This window comes from Mugil cephalus, chromosome 1 (assembly GCF_022458985.1).
Source record: "Mugil cephalus isolate CIBA_MC_2020 chromosome 1, CIBA_Mcephalus_1.1, whole genome shotgun sequence".
NCBI classification, from domain to species: domain Eukaryota; kingdom Metazoa; phylum Chordata; class Actinopteri; order Mugiliformes; family Mugilidae; genus Mugil; species Mugil cephalus.
The window spans coordinates 1823001-1847013 of record NC_061770.1 but is presented as its reverse complement, the minus strand read 5'-3'; the positions used below and the strand labels follow the sequence as shown (position 1 = coordinate 1847013).

Below are 24013 nucleotides of genomic sequence, written 5' to 3'. Positions count from 1 at the left end.
TGCCCAACTTGTGGCCCTCATGCAGGTGCATTCACTGTCATTGCTGTTAGCATTTTAGTCCAGGCAGCAGTGATGGCAAAGAAGATGGATGCTCGTCCAGAGATTTTAAAATGAATGGATGTTTGTGGCAAAACGTATAAATCCTTCACGCGTGATAGAAGAAGTGTAGGTGGCCAAAGCATACAACACTTCTTTCACACAGGCATCTTATGTCCAGCTGCCTCAGCTCAGCCATGTAAGCACGAGGCATGTGTGGAACTGCATGATTGTAAATGATTGAGTGAGTTGAGAGAGAACCTGGAGGTCAATCAGCTGAATGAAGATAAAGAAGCCGAGGTTAAGTGAAGGTTGGGAATACATTTTCATCAAAGGATCCCAATGATGAGCATGGAATGAATATCAAACAGTTGCTAATAGAGATACACAAGTTTAGGGGACACTGTGTTGTTATTTTCCCTATACACTATTGTGTATTGGGAAGTTATTGCTCCAAGATTTGTACAACACAGCAGATTTATATTGATTACGTTGGGCAAGACAATGACTGTGTCTTGAGAGCATTTACTACCCTCACAACAATTTATAATTCTAGATAGAGTCATTTAAATCCACATATTTTTTTTTTAATATATAGCTTTTCTTCTAAATGTGAATATTACTCCTGACACAGGTGATAATTTGCATACTTAATGAAAATGAGCATAATGTGAAAGTATTACTGCTGCCCAACTCAGTGAGAATGAGCATCTTTGTTGTTTCTGCAGCTGTTTAAAGAATGTATGACTGTATGTAAAAATGTATGTATCCCCCCCCCCACCCTCCCAGCGCACAGTCTACGAAGAACAAGTGCAGCTTTTGCATGTTTTACTGCTTCCAGATGGGACGTGTGAGCTTGTGCTTACGACATGGGAAGTTGTGTACACGAAATGTGTACAAAAAATTTTTGGTGCTCATGTTGTTATATCTGTCATATGCTTAGAGAACACCACTGCCAGGAAACTGTTGGCATCTGGAAAACACCAAGGCAAACAACTCCAATATATTATATTAGCTTACAATCCACATCTGCCGTTAATGAAAACTTGAGTATGCACCTTGATTTCCACACGGACGGCTCTTCATAGCAACTTGACTTGTAGCACAAAAATAAATGTTGCTGAAAAGCTGGTTTGTTTAAGATGCAACTCTAACAGGATGAAGAACCCAGAACTAAGCTGTTATAACCAAGAACCTTTTATCGTCGAATGTTAATGTATCAGAAAACATAGACGTTGCACTTGTGTTTGTTAGCTAACACGTATCCAGCATCAGTTGGTAGATGTAGATTGCTAAAATAACCTTTGGATGGAGAAGTTTTTAGCAGCAGCCCTGTTGTTAGCATAGCGGCACATGGACGCATATGGTTTCTATGTCAATGTATTAGGCAATTTCAAGCTAGCCATTCAATTATTTAGTTATTGCTAAATTTAAATACATTTAAATCACAGTAATACTTTTTTAATGTTTTTGAACGTTATGCTTTTCATTATGATGTTTATTGCTAGTCTTTTAGGCGTGATGTGTAACAGACTCAAACCCTGAACACTGAAGCATTTGCAGCATTAACATGATTTTTTTTTTTTTTTGTGCTGGTTATTAGAAGTAACATTTTATATGTTGCAGCTCCAACACTGTTCTGTGGGGAAATTCCTTTTATGAAATGCTGGAGACATTATTACAATTGAAATTGTCTGTGGACATGAGCAGTATTAAATGCTCTCAGTTTAGGCTCCCTGTAATATACTTAACAATTTCATCATTTGTTAATTGTTCTGTACAACTATCTGTTGGGCCCTGCACAATACTGAGCGCTCCAACCAGAGGTGACACACGCATACGCAAACACACACGCTCACACCCCAGCTGACTTCTTTGTATCTCCTGCTGTCGCGTATGAAAATGAAAATGCTGCATGCATAATGGGCAACAAGGCCCTTGGGTCTCTCTCTCTCTTTCTGTTTCCATGTTCATTTTCCAAACGAAAGCAGTTACTTTTCATATCTTTACTACACAGATATCCATAAATTTAAGCAGAAAAAACACATACCTAGAACCACTTACCATATGAATAGCCCTACATTTAGCATAAGTGATTCAAGTTAATGCAGCCTGGCACTCCATTAAATGGAAAGAGAATCTGATGCAATCTAAATTTCAAGGCTGCTTGCCTGAAATATTCTGGCTTCGTCTCCAAAGACAAACTCTCCACACATTTGCCTAGTAGAGCAGCAGCAAACCCACGTACTGCTGTCACCTTATTCTGCCTTCAGATGCTTTTGGAGATGTCATAATTACAAGTTACATGGACAAGCTAACAGAGTGGTTAACGTGACTCACAAATGTGAAATTTCCAAAGATGTAATGATTCTATTACTGGTTACATACTTATAAGTCTGCACCTCTAAGCGGCTTTGTCCTACTTGCTTTGGGAAACAAAACAACAGCCAACAAGTTTACAAAAAAATTGTCTTTTATTTTCTGGTCCATTTTACCGTTAGATCCAAATGAACTTGAATGGGTGTCAAGTCATATTTCCAGTTTGTGAAATTGGAAGGAGCTTATGTGGAGAGATTGAAAGCAGCGTGAGATAGTAGCACTCCGTACGAAAAGAAAACAAAAGGCTGGCAAGGAGAAACACATGCTGCACCATTTTCTTGAGCCAAGAAATGCTGGTGTGTGAACCAAAATGAAGGTTTGCAGAGAAGGATATTGCTCTTTGAGGTTTATCTGTAGCCTGGAATTCCTTGCACCGTTCTAGTTAGCCTGCAGTTGTTCATGTGCAGCTCAGAAATGAAACAAGGAGCACAAAGAGAGAAACCACATTAGTTCCAGCCTTCATGTTGCATGCGATCACCCATAGAGTCATGCTTGTGACGTAATCCACCTGTTTCGTTTTGTGAACTTTTTCCCAGCCCACCTAAGCGGAGCTGAACTAATTCAGCCTGACATGATCCCTGTTGATATGTTGTCAGGTTGCAGCGTCCTAATCGGCCTCAGACATATGTCATTCATGCTAAGGATCATTAGTGTGCCCTGCAGGGGGAAACATATCATGCAGCTGAGTCGATGATGATTCAGAATTGAATACCTTCCCCGCGTTCTCTCTTCCCACTCTGTTCCCAAAGGTAAAAAGGCAAGGCGGCTGCAGAACGAGCGTGAAGAACGGCTGCGAGACTGCGGAGACAAAGACAAGCATTTATCTGTGCTTCCATATGTGTTGAACATAGGCAGATACTGAACCGCGCAGCCAGAAAGCCTTTAATAGATGAAACGTGTGCCTTATGCCTTGGAATACTATGTCGTTTGCAGGCGATGTGTTTGTCTCTGCACATTAAAAATGTTATACATATAAACTGGTTGGAGTACGGTGTGATAGATAAGCTTCAGAGAAAAAAATTAAAAGGGAAAATTGAGTGTGGTGATGGGGGGGGGAAATCGTCAGTGTTTGTGAATTAGTCCTGCCATGTTGTCACAGTGTTGCATTAGTGCGCACATTTTGATTCTTACTTTGACACACTTCTCATCCCTTACACCTTGGCTGCTGAGATCAGACCTCACACTCAGACTCCCAGGTCCCAGGTGAAACATACACATTGTTGAACTTGCCCCTTGTAGCTTGTTTGTGTCTCCCAGAGAGTATAGACCAGCAGCAGCAGCGCTTCATTCTGGTCCGTTGGCTGCACGGACCGTTCTTACACAAACACGCACACGTCCTTGGAATGTGATCATACGCATCCTAACACACACACTCAAATTCACTCACACAGAAAAACACACACAGTGTTCAAGGCTCCGCTGGACATGGAAGCAAACATCACCATCCTGGTTTCCATCTCGCCACAGGGCATAGCAGTGTTACTAAAGTGTGTGTGTGCTTATTATATGAGCTACTCTCAATCCAAAGCTGGTTTGAACAAATACAAGGCCGCCATTTTGCTTTGAATTTGAAATCCCAGTGGGAAATACACACCTGTATCAAATAAATCAGAACAGCAAAGATGATGTGAACAGCATGATTTCCATCTGGGCCCAAAGCAACTTTTCTTTTCCACAGCTACAAATTCTTGGTACTTACAGGTTGTGCTGACAGCTATGTCTACCTAAACACTTTTGCCAATTAAGTCCATCAGCTTGAGTGACCTCAATTTATCTGACGTCTGAGCCTTGCGCAAAACTCAGTCTAGTGCTTTGTTTAGGCCCTGCTCCCTCTGTGTAGTCAGAATGTACATCCACTCTGTCGCTTTTCTGTTCTGTACGGGCAGTTTGCTGAACAGTCAATTTCTTTGGTTGAATACAGCAGGCCATAAAAGTCACGCCTGCTGGCTGTCTTAATTTTACCCAGCTCTGTTTTTAGCTTAATTTAAACTTGGGAGTGTAGGCAGGAAAGTTGGCTCTGCTTTTACTGAATCACCCCTGTTTTGTCAATGTGGACAAGGCCATTGTGTGTCTGGTGACAATGGAGAAACAGGCAAAGCGGAGGAGTAAGATGGCAGCTGATGGATGGTCAGGGACCATTGTGAATAGAAGATGCTTTGTTGGTTAGCTCAGCTAAACCCCAGTAGTTCTAGTGTGTTTTTCCTTCAGATACTGCTATTTTCTTTCCAGATACAAACCTTGCTTCAGTTTTCATCTCCCTTTTCTATAAGGTCACACTGCTGCAGTCTCATTGATCCTCTTTTATCCATTTCCAGTTAAGATCATCTTGAAATATTTTTCTCTCCATGCATGTTTTTCTTTTCTGTGCACTGTTGCTCCTCAACATTCTTTTCAAATCAGTGGGTTGTAAATGATAATTTTCATCCTGTATTCAAGTCTTGTTTGCTTATTTTAGCAGAAGAAGAATTTTTATGCTCAGCAAGATTTCTTTTTTTGTTGATATTAGGCAGTGGTGACCCCCTGCCAAATTTCCCAGTGAGGGTAATTTTGTCAGTGGTGGCTCAGGTGCAGCAATCATTGCTCTTATTGGGTCCATGTGTAAAAGCATAACTCACAATTTAAATTACATTACTCGTCTCTTGACAGTTTCCTTGTCAATAGAAGGCATGGCCAGTGCATTCCAACCACAGTCTGTATATAAATATGACACTAGACATGGGGAAAAAATATTGGTATGGCAATATATTGCGATATTTTTTCTTGCGATACAATATCGATTTTGAATGTGTTAATATCAATTTTAAAAGAAAACGAAGAACATTTTGGACCGATAGTGAACGTCTCAATGAATTATCACTGTCATCTGATGTGTATATATATATCATATATTGTTCTGTTGTCCAACTTTATACAGTCTATGATTCAGACACTGATCATTGCATTTCATGTCTTGATGGCTACCTAATTGGCTCCAGGTTGCGTAATGAAAGGAGCAGCTCAGGCCATCCTATAACCAATTCAGATTGCAAAGCAGTGTATGACAACAATCTGTATAATTTGTAGTCATATGGAAAACACTTCAAAGTGGCAGCACAGCAGTACTCTATTGATCAAGGCATTACAATGAGAAACCTTAAATTAAATCTTAATGCTGCTGATATTTTAGAAAGCTGAAAAATATTTAATTTGATATATATGTATATATATACAAACTTCTCAGTTAAACGTGTGATGATTTTGCATTCATTTCAGGTTTTTGAAAGTATTTTGACAATTTTATATTACATTCATTCATGTAGCCCTAGTTAATAACTGATTTAACACTACAAGACACTCTACAGCAGTTCTAAGGATGTGTGAAGGGATTTACAATACTTTCTGTACAATTGGAATTTACTATTGATTTACATGCTGTCTCCTGTTTCTCACTGTTGGAACACCACAGTGAGTTAGTTCTGAACACGTGCAGTGACTGCATTGCATCCTAAAACAGCCCTCACATACACACAGACAAACACGTGTCAAGTTGCCCAGTGACACTCTTGTTTTCTAACGTCCAATATTCTTTAGTAAACTTCTGCAGCTCTCTCTCTTTTCCAATTAATTTCAGTTAATTTCAACTCTCTCTCTCTCTCTTTCTCTCTCTCTCTCTGTCTCTCTCTCTCTCTCTCTCTCTCTCTGTCAAGGAAAACTGTTGCCTTGGAACGGGGGAACTCTGTGGCAGCTATTAATTATGTTATGTGCTTACTGCCAAGTCACATTGTGGATGTGTGAACGTGGATGTGCACGTGCACTTGTGTATTTGCCTGTCACAAGCTTTTGTAGAAATGTCACACTTGCGTGCTCACACACAAACACTCCAATCAGCAAGGTAGTGGTCAGTCAGAGAGCGTATCAGCAACTGTGGGCTGCATGATGGAGGCTCCCCTCACACCAACAATGGGCCAGAGAGAGAGATTGATAAAAAGGTGGGATTGACAGAACAATAGCAACAATAATGTGTGTTGGAGAGAAAGACAGAGGTGTGCATATGTGATTGTGAAAAGAATCGTACTCTGAAGCCATGCATCAGCACATAATCAATGCACAGACAAGAGTGCTTATACAGTACATATATTGCATTTGTTCACATCTAACCCGTGAATGATTTCCAGTCGAGCCATAACGTGCTACTGGACTTAATCTCGCTTCAATGGGCAAATTTTCACATGGCTGTTGGGTTCTCCACCAAATACGGGTGGTAGTGATTTGTAAGTCTTCCCTCCGGCTATACTGAGCAAATGCTATGAGAAGGAGAGCACTGGGTTTGCAATTCAGTTTCAGTATCATATGCAGAAACAGGCATTTTGCAGGCAGAATATTGCTCAGTGAAAAATGGCCTCCTCAGCTAACAGTGTAGCTGCACACCACAGTCTAGACTCCCTCGATTTAGTAATCATTAATATACAAGTTTCACACTCCTTATCAGTTAGGCTGGCATAATTGCATTTTGACAACTGAATAAGTGAATGTTCTGCTGTAGCTTAAATTAAGTCTGTAGTTGTAGTGATTATTTTCATGTTTGGTTAATTTAACAGTTAGTCATTTAGAGTGGAGGATGTAAAAAAAAAAGAAAAAAATAAGAAAAGTGAAAGCCCAATGTGAAGTCGTGCTTATTGGTCTGATACAATCCTAAGGTTAAATAACCTCAGTTTATTAGTTTTCATTGGCATTTGATGAATTGCACTTTAACTGATAATGACATAGTCTGTGAAATTGCTAATCAGTCACTTGTGTCAGTACTAATTGTAATTTTAAATGCAATTTATACATTTTCCTAAAAAAATGGAGTTGCAGTTTGTGATTCTAATATTAATAAATTGTTTATAAAAAGTGCCCAATCATCCAAATCCAAATGTATGATTTTAGTAGCCTTGACTACATATAGACCGTATAAAATAAATCACCTCATCACTCTGAGTTATGTGTTTACTTATTGTTGCGTTAAAGCAGTCTATTTGCTGATTATCAACAGTATTAAAATAGTGTTGCATGCAGCCGTGAAGCTCTCTTCAGAGTAAAGGACTGGTGATACTGGCAGCCAACAGCAAACCTGGTTTTGCTAGTCCAGCATGATATGTTGAAAATAGAAACTCTCCTCTAACCAAGTGACACCACTCAACTCATGTTCATACAGCTCCCAGCTGAATCTTTGAGCCAAACTCTTTAACTGGATGCTGTAGCTTGAACAACGAGGGATTCCCAATAGAGAGCAATAAACTATCATATAGTTATCCCATTACTGAGGCTGTGATTCAGAGTTAACCTTGTGCAGCGCAGATTTAACAGCACGACTGCACATGTCAGCGCTCAGACCTTTTAGATTCATCTCCCAGATTATATTAGATCCACTTATATTAAATGAGTGCGCTTGTAGAAATACATGTACTGATACTTTATGAGGCTTACGGAGGCTTTCTTACACCACCAGCAGCAGTCCAGTCCCACTGTCTCAGCAAACATCTGCTCTGCTGAAATGTCCTTGAGCCAGACACTGAATCCCTACCAGCTGCTGTCCAGTTACTCAAAGTGGTCTCTGATGTCCCAGGGGAGGGATGAACTCACACACAAGGCATCAATCAGTGTAAAGGTACACAGAACTCACCGGGCTGTTCATGATCAGAGAGTGATCTTATTGCATTACGACGTGCAGTAGCGAACCAGTCCACCACTCCACACACACACATGGCCAGTGCCACTGTGTCTTTTGATGATATCATTAGACCAAGTTTCTTCTACACTCCTGTGTTAAGACACCTCCAAGGGAGCTGTAATAAGCAGCAGTACATGTTCTTTTCTCTTTGTCCTCCCATACAGTGCAAGAATAGAAGTATGAATTTACATAATGAAGCTTTTGGTAATGTGTGTGTGTGTCTCTCTATCTGAGTAAAGAAGCCTGAAATAGACAGTTGTGGGAGGTCATTTGGCTCACACTGACTAGACCCTTCTCCTCAGTATTTTCCTGGTTTTATCCATTTTTTCCACCGTCTGTCTTCCAAAACACACAATGGTAAACCCCAGTATACCAATAAGCTGATTCATAATGTTCATGTATGCCATAGACACCAAGGACACTGTTCTGCCGCCTTCCCAGTTCCCAGTCGTCCAGGTGGGATGTTTAAACAAATGTTTCATTGTGGAGGAAACATACAGCATACTGGGAATGGAATGTGGTGTAATGTGATAAGCACGTCATGCCGACCCAAATCCAAAGTCATAGGAGAGAGTGCAGAGAAGGAACAACGTGAATGGCTCCACGGTAACAATTGACCAGTTGCCCAGGGCAACCAAATTGCACCGCTGTCAACCATCTTGTTTGGCCTGGTTGGCAGTGTTGACAGCAAATTTTCTGTTACAGAAGAATGCATCCTTTTACTTCTGTGCAGAGTCTTTGTCCTAGGAGGAGCACTCTTAATAAAGATCGCGGGAAACCTATGAGGGAGGAGCGGTTGCACCTATAGAATCATTTTTAGAATCAGGAGATTTTGACTTTAATAGAAATACCACTTTTCAACTAGCTTTCTGCTTTCTGTAACTCACTGCAGTGTTTCAGTCGTATAAGATAAATCTAAAACAGATCTAATTTTGTAATCAAAGTTAAATAAGTAATATGTCAGCAGTACCTAATATACACTGACCAAACAAAGTCACTACCAAAAAACAAAAAAACAAAAACAAAAAGGTCATGCTCGTAATATTTTGTTGGAACGCGTTTAGCTTGATTACCGCAACATTCACTGTGACATTGTTTCCATACGAAGCATCTACAATGGCCCAAGATTTATTTCCATCCAGTGTTGCATTAATTCTTCACCAAGATCTGATACTGATGATGTGAGAGTCTGACCACTGATCAAAGCCTTCTCCAACACATCCCAAACATTCTCAGTGAGATTCAGATCTGGACTCTGGTGGCCAATCCATGTGTGAAAATGATGTCTCAGGCTCCCTGAACCACTCTTTCACTATTTGAGCCCCATGAATCCTGGCATTGAGAAAAAAAAATCATTGATGGAATAACCTGGTCATTCAGTATATTCAGGTAGTCAGCTGACCTTATTCTTTGGGCATAATGTTGCTGAATCTAGACCTGAGCACCTACACTAACCCCAGATCATAGCACTGACCCCACAGGCTTGTATAGTAGACACTAGGCATGATGGGTGAATCACTTCATCTGCCTCTCTTCTTACCCTGATGCCCCATCACTCTAGAACAGGATCAGTCTGGACTCATCAGACCACATAACCTTCTTCCATTGCTCCAGAGTCCAATCTCTGTGCTCCCAGCAAGTTAAAGCCTTTTTTTCCAGTTATCCTCACTGATTAGTGGTTTTCTTAAGGCTACACAGCTGTTCAGTCCCAATCCCTGTAGTTCTCTTCACATTGTATATGAGGAAATGCTCTTACTTTCACTATTAAACATAGTCCTGAGTTCTACTGTTGCTTTTCTTCTATTTCATTTCACCAAAAGTGAACACCAATCATCAATCAAGATTTTCCTTTTTTCTTCCTTATCTGTTATATCTATTATACCTATATCTGTTTTCTAATGAGATTTCCCTAGCTTTTAGCTGTAATCTCCACTGTCCGTAAACATGTTTGACCCCTAGAGCGCATTATCATAGTACACTTCTCAAGTTAATTACACTAATGATCCAGGGTTTTGTTAATGGTGCACGGTAAAAGCAGATACAAACAGAGATATCAGATAAGCAGTGATGTACCATGCATAGTCTTGAATCGTGTCCTAATTAATGTTACGTTCAGAGCCCGGAAGTGATTATTCACTTTGTCTTTCCATATAAAAACAGAGGTCATATGCATCTCAAATTAAAGAATGGCTCTTACCTGACACAAGTGACAATTGACACACACAGTAACATGAGTTCATTGACCTTGAGGTTATTTAGCCTGTGGACACAGGTCCAGAGCTGCAAGCAATTGTGTGACAGACACAAGGGTGTTATGATATGGGCTGGTCTTGAATCATTTACCCATGAATCTCTGAGATGCATTTGTGTGTATTTGTGTTTGTGGGTGTGTTTTATTGGCATGCATAACCAGAGATACATTGACTCCCTCAGTTTTTAAGGTGTGAATCTGCATACTGTACATGCTTTTGTGTGGCTGTCTGTACATGTTTGTGCGTTCACACAGACAGCTGTTACATGGTGGAGCTGCATCGTTGTGGATCAGGGTGGGCTAAGACCAAATAAAGACAAATGAACAGAGATGAGCTAAATACTCTGCATATTACTTACCCCCCCCCCTCACACACACACACACACACATGCTTTTTTCTTTCTCTCCAGGAGAAAATATTACAAAGCCACACAGAAAGACTCCCGGCACAGTAATGAAAAGCGCAAAAGCGTGGCACTTTTTGTGCTACTTTTCGCGTCACTGGCAATTAATTCCACAGCGGTGGCTGGCAGGGTCCTGAAGTGCTATAATACTAACGCTAAAGGCAGCAGTGCATGGATGCTGCCTATAAATATGAATCTACGTCAGGTACTTTTCCCCAGTCTATCCCTTACGTTTTCCGATCCACTCCTTGTGTGTGATTACATTATGTGAGTTTATGGCCTTCAAGGCACCTCATAGAAAAAGTTCAGGTTGATGGATAGGCAGTCGACACCACACTTTGATTTTCTGAAAATAACACAATCATATGCTATGTTCACCGTTCGGGACTATTAGCAGACAGAGGCTGTGATAGGAGTGGCTAGAAGCGTGTGTGATGGTGCATTTGTCACTGTGTGTGCGGGCCAACGTATGGCGACAGGGCTTAAAATGAGCTGGACTGAAATACAGACTGCCCTCTAATAGGCTTTATTTCCCTCTTTAGTTTCTCTTTGGACTGTTGCACAAGTAGCAAATAAACCAAGAAGTAGACAAAGGGGAGGGGGAGGGCAGTTCTCACAATGATATCGCCCTCCTACACCTTATTATTTTCTTTCAGGTTGGCTGGGGGGGACGGCAGTGAAAAAGGGGGGATAAAAACAAAATAAAGTGATTTGTGGCCATATTGATCAACAGGTCAGGGCTATTGATCAGAGAGTAGAGAGGGAAGGAGAAATGGGATGAGGAGGAGATGGAAAGTGGAAAAGGAGAAGGGGAAGGGAGTGATGTAGTTTTTGTCTTGGCATGAGAGCAATGAGAGGGGATCACCCTCATGAATTACTAGAAGGCCCTTGGGGTTCATTATGGATGGGTGCAAAATTAGGGCAACCATGGCTCAGCTGGCCCAAGCTGCTCTCTCTTTTGAGCCACTTTCATCAACCCTTCATTATGGGAAGAAGCTCTGCGCTCAATATTTTCTGCAGGAGCTTTCAACCAGGAACATCAATATTAATCTATATTCTTCACAGGAATATAATTCTCTTTACCTTCTGGATCTCAAACTCACATCAAGAAGGATCTCCCATTATATTTTCACTTTTTCCATATGGCGACGCAAATATGGACTGGCAAGAGGATAATTGACTCTATGTCCTACTTTAAACACATCTCCACACAGTTTTTCCTTGAAAAAGGGTTACTACTTCTCCAACTCTTCTGAATGTCTTTCAGTGACAATGGCAATGACTCAATGGACACCTCGTTGTGATCAGGCATAGCAATGAGTAGCATATGGAGGAGGCTGCCTCCCTTTTATCCAGTGCACACCAGCTCAGCACTTGAGAGCTGCCGCTTCCTGGCTTGCCTTCCAAGCTCTCCCCAGGTTGTCTCTGAGTCTCATCCTGCTGCCATCTGCCACTGACTTGGGCTCCCTCCAGATATCCAGGAAAAATGGAGCACCCTCTCCTCTCGGTTGCAGGAGCCAGCATGGAGGCCCAGTTTCATCTCCAGCTCTCTACTTTAAAGGAAACTGCCGGTGGCCTGAGTTCCCTCTGGCAGGGGGGAGGGACCAGTAATGTTGAATTTTTGGTCATATGGGAATAACTGGTGGAATAATTTGGCAGTTTAGATAAGTGACTTGAAGTGGTTGTTCAAACAGTTACACGCCAAATCCTTCAACCAGCACTTAAGGTCATATTTCCCTGAAAAAAGAACATTACATTGTAGCATAGTCCTGCTCACTTTATATTCACTGAGCCTTGCAATTACAAAATATTAGTGCATTTTTAGTAGGTGGACTCGGGCAGTAATTGGGTATACAAGCAGTATCTGAAAACAGCATTCATTGTGATCCTCATGCCATCTCTGCCACAGTGCATAAATACCATGTTAACAGTTTGGACATTATTGACAATGCTCACCTATGGCTTGTTGTTGAAAATGGATCAAGCTTATGACAGACCTCAATCTCTCCAAAAGGGTAACACAGTCTGTTTTAGCTGCCTTCGGTCTCCCAGGGAGATGCATGCTAGTTAGCAGCAAGCAACTCAATAAGACAGATAAATAAACAGAAAACATGATCCATAAAGTAGAGACTAAAAGACCCAAGGGGGCAGTTTTAGACAATGCAACTATACAAAACATAACACCCAATAAAATCCAGAGTCATTGTCAAAGAATGTAAAAGCTTGTCTACATTAAAATGAATGCTACAATGCTACAGCATCCCCTGTTTACATTAAACATTGCTATTAGATGGAAGTCTTACACTGCACAAATGTCCAATATAAACAGAAACCCTTGCGATACTGGGCGGACCTTTTAGTGTGGTATTGATTTGTAGTTCAAGTGTAATTTCCTAATGTTAGATTACAATACGGATTTATTGATCAAAAGATGGAGAGCAAACTTAGAACTTGCATCTATTTTACTCAGTCACTTTTGTTTACAGGCACATATGGTGCCAGAATTGTGGGAGTCAAAAGCTATAGATGCTGTTATGATGGCGTACACCCACACAAAGCCGACTGACTGCAGGAGGGAAAGTCTGGACAGTTCTTCTTTTTATACACATACAAAACAAATAAATCACACCTCAGTCAGACCTGTTATGAAGTGTTTACTGCAAGGAAGCAGACATCGCCTGTTGTCTCAGGCAAACTCACATAATTATGCAGCACAAGGTCATGAACACTTCTCTACTCCTTTCAGATAGTTGATGTTTAAAACTCAAGATCTTTTAAACCTCGCTACGGCTTTTGTAATTTTGGCCTCTGAGATAAGCCACTATGTCTCCTAATCAGAAACAGTGCTTTAGCCATGAGGTGGCGTCAGCTGGCTCTTCAGAAAGTTGTCATTGGTGCCTTTACTCCAGGAAACTGTAATGGTTTGTAGTAAATCAAGCAGAGAAAATGTGTCTGAAATCTCACGCTGTGGTGACAGTGACAGAGGGGCAAGTTCTACCTTCTGCTACCCCTCCTCATACACACCTACCGTCCCTTTTTAATGTATCAAGTGAGAGGAATCGCAACGCTGATGAAACATTTGATGATGGTGACAAGAGATGGATTGAAAGAGGGCGGAGCGTGAGAACAAGAAAGAAGAAGGCAGGCGAGGACAAGATGAGAGGATGCTCGCTTTGGGCACTTTGTGCGTTTGCGGGCGAGAGCCTGTGCGTCAGAGCATGCGTGTCTTTGTGTCGATTTTCTGCATGTCTGCGTGGATGTTTATAGTGAGAGAATGAATTGTCCCTCAAACTCCCACACAATGCCTACTTCCAATTAGCAAGCATAAAAATAAGGCTGTGTGCGCGCGCGTGTGTGTCATATGAAAATCAATTCTTCGAATAAATGAGTCCATCTCACATCTCTGGGAGATGACGTGAGCTCACACAAACTCAGATGCGTGAACAAAGAGGTCTCCTCTCATAACACTGGCTAAATAATTGAATTCAGGAGTGCGCTGGCAGCCATGCTGGTTTTCTTCATGTATATTGCACACTAGCTGTGTAATCTGTTCTCAGGGAGCATCTCAGTCTGCCTGCTAGTTTGAGTTTGTGGAGGAGATGTGAGGTGACAGAATAGGGCTCTGTCACCGATGCTTCCATTATTGATAAGATAGGGTGGGGGAAAGCTTGGAGAGGGTACTGGAAAATACAGGAACGCTCTGAAGATAGCAAGTCTGTTCATGCCAACACACAGCTTGTTTCCATTACCCATGTGACTCATTAAGAAGAGCAAGGCACTACAGCTGATGGGGTCCAGGGTTGCATTCCCTGTGAAATACATGGAGTTGAGCCCCATTAACACTTACAGGGATTTGCTGTTAAGATCTTGGACAGGGTTTTGAGTTCTCAGTTCTTTGCTAAGTTCAGTTGTTATACCTCTTTAGGATATCGTCATAAATAATATGAATATTATGCGTTATTAAGAATGGCATTGTCAACTATTCAGTACATCCCTCCAACAGTTTGGTTCCCAAACCACCAATAGTTCCCCATTGTCAATTACCCTCTTGTTGGTAACTATGTTAGTACTATCGTCCTCTGCCAAGATGAGGCGTTCATTTCCTTATGTGGAACACCTTCCCTATTTAATTCTCAGTACATCGTTCTGTCGACTTTAGTCCCTCTTTACTTTCACTGCACTTGTCCCTGCCTGATCAAGACAAATAACCAAGCGTTTTCCCTCATATACCCTTCATGTATTTTTCTCCCATAACAAGCGTGATTAGGCAGATGTTCAAAGCTGTCAAGAGCTGTCATATTTCAGGCCTGATTTATGGAGTCGCAGCACCTGCTATATTCAAAAACCTAAAAGATGGCATGACTAAACGAGAAAAGAGTGGAAAATACTAATCATTTTAAAAGATCTGCCCACTGGCTATATGGGTAACTCACATCCCCAAATAGCACACATTGAGTGTGTTGTGGTCCACATGACAATAAACAGTCAGCTGTTGGTTTATTGCACTGCAGATTTGCACTGAACCATAACTAATCATTAAGCCTCATTGATCTCATACTTGATGTAGGAGAACACGGTCGTCTTGGCTAAATCTTCAGACTGCCAATAAATCACAGTGGGCCCAGCCCATAAGGAACACCCTCTGCAATAGGGCTGGATCACAGGCCGATGACGCTTCCACACCAAACACAGCTCTGGGGTTGGTTTTGAAACATATTTTGAAAGCTCTCTCAACAAGGCCTGAGTCTAATTGCTTTGGCAGTTATTGGGTTCTCATATGGCCAAACATAGTGAACAAAACAGAGAACTGCTCCAGGGTTTGAAATACCTTCTCACGCCCAAGTAGGTGTGAAAAATGTATTTGCTGTATGGTTTGGATGCCAAAAAAAATTAAAGAAAAACACGGAGGGGTGGTGCCAGCTTGCAAAAGTTGATGACAGAAGAGAAATTTTGAGAAACGAATGCAATTTAAGAAAGAATTTGAACTGCATTATTTTAAACCAGTTATTTACAAAAGCATATCTTTCATTGTAGCCTCTGATATGGGCGCACAATATAACACTGTAACACTGACATTCCGGTATTACCGGATATTCCGCATTTTACGTTCACAGTCTTTATAAATAATGACCTAGAGCGTTAAATACAAGCATCTTGTGATGTGACATATGACTTGTCACAGTGGAGAATATATCTGTAATCCAACTGAAATCATCATCTGATTTGAGATTCCAACTTTCAGTTGCATACCTGGACATTAAATATTGAATTCATAAAATATGTGTTTATATGGCCCAAAACATTAATGAGAATAGAAGAGTGATTCTGCTCACTGTTGAGGATGGAATAGGTTTTTTAATAGTATTTTGAGTTTTTGGACACTGAACAACACTGAAAAAACAAACATACAAAACAAAAAAGTATGTTAAATCTTTTCAACATATGCTTGTGTGCATGCTCGCTACAGCCTTTGTATGGCTTGTTTATTTACACTTAATGCCACTGGGACACAATTAAAAAAGTAACCACATCCAAGGGAGGCCAGAAATAGAACTCTCAAAATCTCAGAGCAGTAGCAGCTGAGGTGACTTAGCAGCAATGCCAACAGGGAAAATTTAAGGATGTACAGCCTTTTAAAGATCCAGACCTCCTCTAACACTGTCAATGTGTATTCAGATTTTGACCTATTGATTTCACATGGACAGTCCAATAGTCTTTGCATCAATTATGCCACAGCCCGCAGATTATTTGCAGCTGGTGAGGCTTTGCTTGACATTCTGGATTGAACAAGGTGTAAAGAGTAAAAGGTATTCCAATCCAGTTAGTTTCCCTCTACCGCTCATATTTCACTCTAACCTTCTTTCACCTCTGTTTCTTCATCTCATCCAGTATTTCTTCCAGTAAAACCTTTTTTCCCCTCGCCTGCCTTCCTTCATCTCCCCATTTTGTCTCAGTCTATCTCCAACTTTATCTCTCACTTTCTGGAAAGGCGTAAGCCTGTGCAGGTCTGGACGATGGAGTCTGGTAAATAAGTTCATCCTGCGTGTTAGCCGGGTCAAGGCCCAGGCGCTCAGTTGTACAAGCGTGTGTTGCATTCAGAAAGCAGTAGGAGGATGAAATTGATTGCTCCCTTTATGTGAGGGAAGGAGAAAACACAGTATTGTACTAGCCCTCACACACATACACACACACACATGCAAAAACATAAATGCTGCATCTTCAAGACAGAGGAGAGAACTGCAGCAGAAGGCATAGAGAAAATGCAGTACACTGATAGATCTTTACAGTTTGTGTTTTGTTCATTCTCCTGTTGTGCTGATAAGAACAGCGGGGTTGAAAAGCAGGACAAGAGAAAAGTTGTTTTCTTTAGAAAATCCCTCCCTCCCCCGTTTTCTTTTCATTTAACCAGTTTAAAGTAGCAATTTCTCATTGAGTGTGAGTCTCATTGGTGTGGTGGGGTGTACTTTTTGGAGCAGATATTTTCTTTATTTCACACTGGGTGTTGGAAGGTCAATAATTGACTGCATTGGTCCCCAAGGGACCACTGACAGAGATCAATAGGAGCCGTGTAGGTTTGATTTTTTCCGTCTCAGACATTTTACCAGGTATAGCTGCTATCCACCGCTGTGTTTCTATATCATTTCGCTGACATAGTACACTACACCACTGTGTAGTGTACTGTGTGCTGAAAATAACCGTATCGATGGACAGGGAAGTCAACTGATTTTCAATACTGCACTGATCTATTGCTGTGCTCCAGATCTATGCAAAGCACCTATAGCCTCACTGGTGCATCCGGCCATAATAAGTAGGCAAACTCATCAAATATGTCAAGGAGTTTATTGAGGAGGCACTGGATTCACACAGATGCTGCATGTATATGTGCATACATATGTAATCCACCTGTGGGCATGACGGAAAGTTTCCACTCCCAATGTGATGAGAGAAGCAGCTCTGTGCCGATTGCATCACTGGCTGTTGCCATAGCAACTTGTCCCTTCACCGCGGAGGTCTTCTGGTACGGCTACACTGATAGAGAGGCTAAAGCCCTCTTATGGAGAGGAGGAGAGAGAGGAGAGGACTGTTAAAAGCTGCCCGGACTGAGCAGCACATCTGTATTACTTAGCGTCATCTGAAAGGAAAGGGTTCTTTTATTAAGGAGTAAGTGGAAGATGTCCCCTTGGAGTGCTAGAGCGTAATGAATTTAGACTCATTCTGCATTAATGCGATGTCACTTCTCTGACACCAAGCTTTATCTCCCTCCATCAACTTTCCTTTCCTGATTTCCTGGCAGCCAATATGTTATTAGTCAGTGCTGAAGCTGTCGAGTGCAGATTTAATCTGATCATGTTAAAACTGACTCTACCTTTGCGGGTTTTCCAGCACGTTCGCCATTTGTGCATTACTATGCCCATCGTCCCGATAATTTGGCTGCTTTTCTTGTCACCCATGTAAAGTTCAAGATGTTAATTATTCATGCACACCTTCCTTCCCCTACATCTTCTCTTTTCCTTCCCTCTCTTGCTGAAGCAAATGGGACTGCTGTAAAATCATTCAAAAGACATGACAGGTATCCTCCTCCCTGCAGAGACTATTGTTCCTTCCCAAGTAGCCATTTTGAGTTTGTCAAGGCAATTCTGTCAAGCTGTATTGGGCCTGGACGCATTCATGCTTGCCACACCAGTCCATTTCTCCCCTTTTCACTTTGTTTGAAGTAAATGTAACAAGGCAGCAAAACAATGAAACTGATAGAGCATCACCACAAACACAAGCTGTGGGGACATTTTCTTCACAGAGTAGAAACAATCTCAGAGTAATAGAAACTCTCTGGTTTTGGGACATATTTATTGAATTTGTGTCTCTCTCAATCTATAACGAAAAGCAAGCGACTAACACGAAAATTGCGCAGAGATAACATAGGATGAAATATGTATCTTTCATTTGCTGTGCCAGCGAGGAAGCACTGTTTTACAATTGAACTGAAAGCATAGGCCCCCACTGTACTAACACAGAGGAGTGGGTGAAAATGAATCGTGTTGGGATCCACACAAGAAATGAACTTAAATGTGTATTACCTCCGACCTACTCTGAATCCTCACGCATCAGAACTGGGACAAAAGAACATGAATAACTGCCACCAGAGCCATGACGTTCTTCACTGTGACTCGAATCACAACATCCTTTTCTTTCCATAACCAACTGAAGCACTGAGAGCATCCTTAAGGCTCTGCTGCCGTGTCATTATTAATGGGTGAGTTGTCCTAACACGGGATGATGCGTTACCTGGACAAGACGTTTGCCTTGGACAAGTACAAACTGGACATGCCGTCTTTTCTTCGCAATAGGATTTTCTGCCTCTGCCTCCAATTGGAAGAAAAACCATCATGGAAGTGAGGCTTTTAACGCTGCAGGGCTAGAGGGAGATTACCTTACACACTTACATGGACCGCAGAGCATGCACACACACACACACACACACACACACACACACACACACACACACACACACACACACACACACACACTCAAAAAGACATCTACACAACAAATTGCAAAGCTGCATCTACAAATGGTATAAGTGCGCTTGCACAATTTTGTATACAAAAGCTCACACCTTTGCGAGCACTTAAGAACTGTTTACAGCTCTTTCTTAAGGCATGTCAAGCAAGTCTGAAAGACCAAACCTGGACAGTCTAAGAACATTTTAGATTTTGTTTCCATTGTGGAGCTCTACACTATCAAGAAAATCATCAAACTATGCCATATAGTTTCATCGTTTTGGAGATATAGTACAGCAGGGCATTGAACCACTCCATATTAAGATATAAATTAATTTGTTTTACAGTGCCCCATGTCATCATGTCAGCTCAGCTGGAAACTTCCCCAGAGATTGCTTTGTTGCCTGCATACACATAGTATGCATTAAAAAAAAATCCACATTATTTCCCACAACTCTAGTAAGAGAAAACAATCTCCAAAGGTCATGCCCATTAGTCCCACTGGAGCCGCACAGTGGTTCTCATTATCAGACTGTTATTTGGAAGCATCGATTTGTAATTTTGCTAGTCTAGTATCAAATTTTATTTTGAGCTTTTGGCTCTCTTATTTTTAGCATTGATCTATGAAGTTCAAAAGTCAGACAGCTGTCTAAATAATAAGGAGGAAGAATAAGAATACAAACTCATTGTTTAACTGCTCTTCTTTAAATGGTGATAGTAAAAGGGGCAATGGGATAGTGTGCTGTATTATTCTGTTATGTTGTACTCAGAGGTGTTTTAAATAAAATTAATATACTGAAGTTTTCAGTGGAGTGAAGGAGCCACTGTGTTTATATGCCTCTTCACTGTTTAATCCATCAGTGAGACACTAATGGAAAATGGTCTTGGGTCTTTGGAAAAGATTTTTACCATTTATGCCGGTTGCTTGTGAGCGTGAAAGCGTTGAGCAATAACCATCATCCAGCATTATAGGGCAGTTGTCTATTCTATCCTGCTTTCATTCCAACATAAAGCACTATCCGAAGTTCCTCGCTGCTTTCATTGTGTGTGTTACCGGTGGGAAAAGGTTTACACTGGGTATGTGGAGATTTCCATTTTATCGCATTTGTACTCTTTGTAAAGTAATGCTCATCTGTCTCCAGGACATGTCCACCGGATCCTCACTGTTTCCATTATTGTGCTTGTGCTCCCAGAGATCGCCTGTCAGTCAAACTGGGTCAGGGCCAGCACAGTTACGATTTATTGTTGCCAAAGTTTTCATTGGTAGTGTACTTTTGTTTGCAGACACGGTAGATACCGCTGTTCATATTAAGTGCCAAAGATTTTTTTCCCTGTTCTAAAGAAATTGGAAGTGTCAGATGTATCTGTTCTTGGGTGCCAGGAGGATCTTTCCCAGGAAAGAACTCCTGGTACATAAGTATGCAGTTTGTACACTCAGTCCAGAGCCTGCATTTGATACCTTCACTTTGACAGAGCCCTCGGCTCTGATGTCAGTCTTTTGTCAGACAGTTAAGCTTAAGGCTGGTCTGAGATTTTCTTATAGGGAAACATCTCTCAAGGCTTCTGGTTACACTTCACCACTAGCATTCAGGATTTAATTCTCTCTAGATGGTGTGTTGACATTCAAAGTAGAGTTACTTAGTATTAGGAAGTACTACTTTATTACGATATATCTTTCTTTAATACTTTTTTTTTTCCTACATAATTCCATGTCATAATTTTTATGTCTTCAGTTTTACTCTACTATGTAGAACATCAGAAAAAAGTAAGGAAAACACATCGAATGAGAAGGTGTTTCCAAACTGTACTGTTCATCTGATTTAAACCATAGCGAGATCTTTTTTTTTGGTGACCTGCAACCTCAGTCTCTCACATTTTTTTTCCCTGTCATACAATCAGACACCCTCCCTCTCTGTTGTACACATCTGACACGGTTCGATTGAATTTCACCTCTTGTCTCTTCAAACTGACACCGAACCTCACTCACATACACAAGCACACAGAAGCACATGGCGCGTGGTGTGAAGTGATGGCAGAGCAGGAGCCCAGTCATGACAAGGCCTTCATGCAAGCACCCGGCCCCATTCATGTGTGTGCCTGTGTGTGAGACACCTAATGCCTACACCTCCTAGACACACATGCACGCTGTCAGGAATACAGATGCATTCATGGATAGCTTCGCACAAACTCACACACTCACTTCTTTTTCCCCTGGTACAAGAGAGAGTGAGCTCAGGTAGCTGTCAGGAGCTCCCCCACAGGGAACAGTGGGCAAGTCAAAAACATCCTCCCCGCCTGTCATTCTGTGCGGGTGCACACACATGTGCACACACACAGACGCATTCACGCACTGTGTTTTGGTGTGAGGACAGAGACAGAATGAGATACCTTGGACAGATGCAGGAGCAGTTGTCTGAGCTGCACACAAAGAGCATGTGTGTGCATGTGTGTGGTGGTCTATCTGGCTGTCTGTCTGTCTATCTATACGGTACCGCAAAAGTCACCTGCCAGTGACTCCAAGCGGACATGCCTTCCGTTTAGTGCTAGCCTGGGAGCCAGTGATAAGAAAGTTGTGTGTAGGTGCATGAGTGTGTGATTGTGTGACATAAATATCCTCACAGTGACACTTGCTGCTCACCTCTCCAGCCAAAGAGACTTTTTTACTTATTTATTTATTTATTTTTTTATATAGTGGACTCGTTTTCTGCGAGCTTTTGTTCATTGATTTCCAATCATGTTGCCGCTCCGTGAGAGCTTGCCATCTCTTTTCATGCCCCCCCCTCAGAACTGACACCACCATGTCACACCAGCTGGCTGCCCAACAGCTCTCAGAGTGGGTGCAGATCCACAGCAGCTGTAGATGCCACAGTACGGGTCAATTACTTTCCAAGTTCATGTTGTGTACACACACACACACACACAACAACAAAAAAAAAAAAGAAAAATGGCTGCATATGCATGTACACACTCCCTGTTTGCTGTGCACATTCAGCACTTGGACAAAGTTTCCAGTTTTGCTATTTAACACTTGATCAAAGCTGAGGAGTCAGTGGGAGGTTTAGGATCAAAGTCTTGAGAGTTGTTCGTGCTTGACTTGTGAAGCCTTGAAGTGTTTGGCTAACCTCGGTTTGTCTTCATGTTGCTGCCTGTTTTCCTGGACGGTGTATCCTTGATGTTTGAAGACTGCATCCTCTTCAGAGGATGAAAATGAACTGACCACAAGCTGGCTGCCTGTAGATCGATTTAATGTCGTTGCAGAGTTTCTGAAAATTTTAACATTAAAGCTTTTCCAAAATCTGTAAAATGTTCAGCACGTCCAACAACACTGTGTGCTTTTCTCTGCATGGGTGGACCGATTCTCTCTGAATGAATTGAGAGCATCTGTTTGCTTTATGCCAGGATCACATTTAATCCCTGAAGCTTTTGTGTGGCTGAACTGTGTAGGGTTCTCCACAAAGACCCTAATGGATGACACATAGTGAGATAAATCTGTTTAGACATGCCTGTCTGGTATTAAACTTTCTTCTGCAAGAAGAAGTAGAAGAAAAACATCATTAGTCTTCATTTGTTTGCATGTATAATCAGTTCATGTTTGAAACAGACGTGGACTACAATTAATGTGTTTAATTAAACTATGCATCGGGCAGGTTTGGGGTCAGATGGCTTTGATGATTGGACTTCAAATTGTGATACTGGGCAACATTGAGAACTGGTGTACATTAATGCTAACTCATTGTCCTCCTTGTCTTCCTTTCTGCCAGGCTGCAGAGGGATGCTGTGTGGCTTTGGTGCTGTTTGTGAGCGTGACCCAACTGACCCAGCCAAGGCTGGGTGTATTTGCAAGAAAACGGATTGCCCATTATTGGTGGCGCCTGTCTGCGGCTCGGATTCATCCACCTATTCCAATGAGTGTGAGCTGGAGAAAGCCCAGTGTCAAGCACAGCGACGCATCAAGGTTCTCCGCAAGGGACCCTGCTGTAAGTACAACCTGCCCACCAACCAGCAAACTCTCAGAAAATGTTTCAGCAAATCATCCAATCTCTTTTTGAGACCGAAAATAGTCATTTTTAAGCAAACAGTGGATGATCTGGGATAATTCTGTGTGCTTTTACTGCAGAGTAGCTCATTTTTGGAAATCCCCTGACATTTTTGGAATGATCTGCCTTTTTCTGTCTTACCTAGTTTCAAGACTTTGAGAGTATGCTGAAATTACTTGTGGGAATGGAAATTAAAGAAAGTCAGTTTAAAGTTTGACATTTAAATACTTGTTATTCTCATGCAGTACTTAAAAGGAACACATTGTGGATTTCACATTTGAAGGCGATAGAGGTTGAGCAGTATTAAATGTTCATCTGCTGTGCTGTATTCATAAAATCATCACAACACCCAAACTTCAAAATGAGGTTTACAGTGTTCTTTGAAGACTATTAAGCGGCAGCAGGAGCTTTTATGTTTGACCATTAGTACACACAGGGTTTGGACATAGACTGTATAAATAAGGACAATGCATTGACCAAACTGACGCTATTTTTCTGGGGGCTATTTTTTCAATTCAACTCAAGCTTTACTTATAAAGCACCTTTAAGACAACAGCAGTCGATCAAGGTGCTGTACAGCACAGGGCACAGAGTACATATAAAGAGAAATAAAAAGATAAATAGATTACAGTTGCAAAAAATAAAAACAATAAAATTACAGTAGACAGTAAAAACCATGATAATTAAAATTACTGTGTGCTCATTTAGGAACAGTT

The 24013-nt window shown here is 41.4% G+C and overlaps 1 protein-coding gene across 10 annotated transcripts in view; it reads left to right on the top strand.

Moving 5' to 3' along the window:
• The window catches only part of agrn (agrin), a 238124-nt gene that overhangs the window by 113473 nt on the left and 100638 nt on the right, over nucleotides 1–24013 (top strand). For all 10 annotated transcript variants that reach the window (XM_047599697.1, XM_047599689.1, XM_047599706.1 and 7 more), the window contains one exon: nucleotides 23022–23237. In XM_047599697.1, the coding sequence (XP_047455653.1) occupies nucleotides 23022–23237 (216 nt within the window). The remainder of the gene's footprint in view (nucleotides 1–23021; nucleotides 23238–24013) is intronic.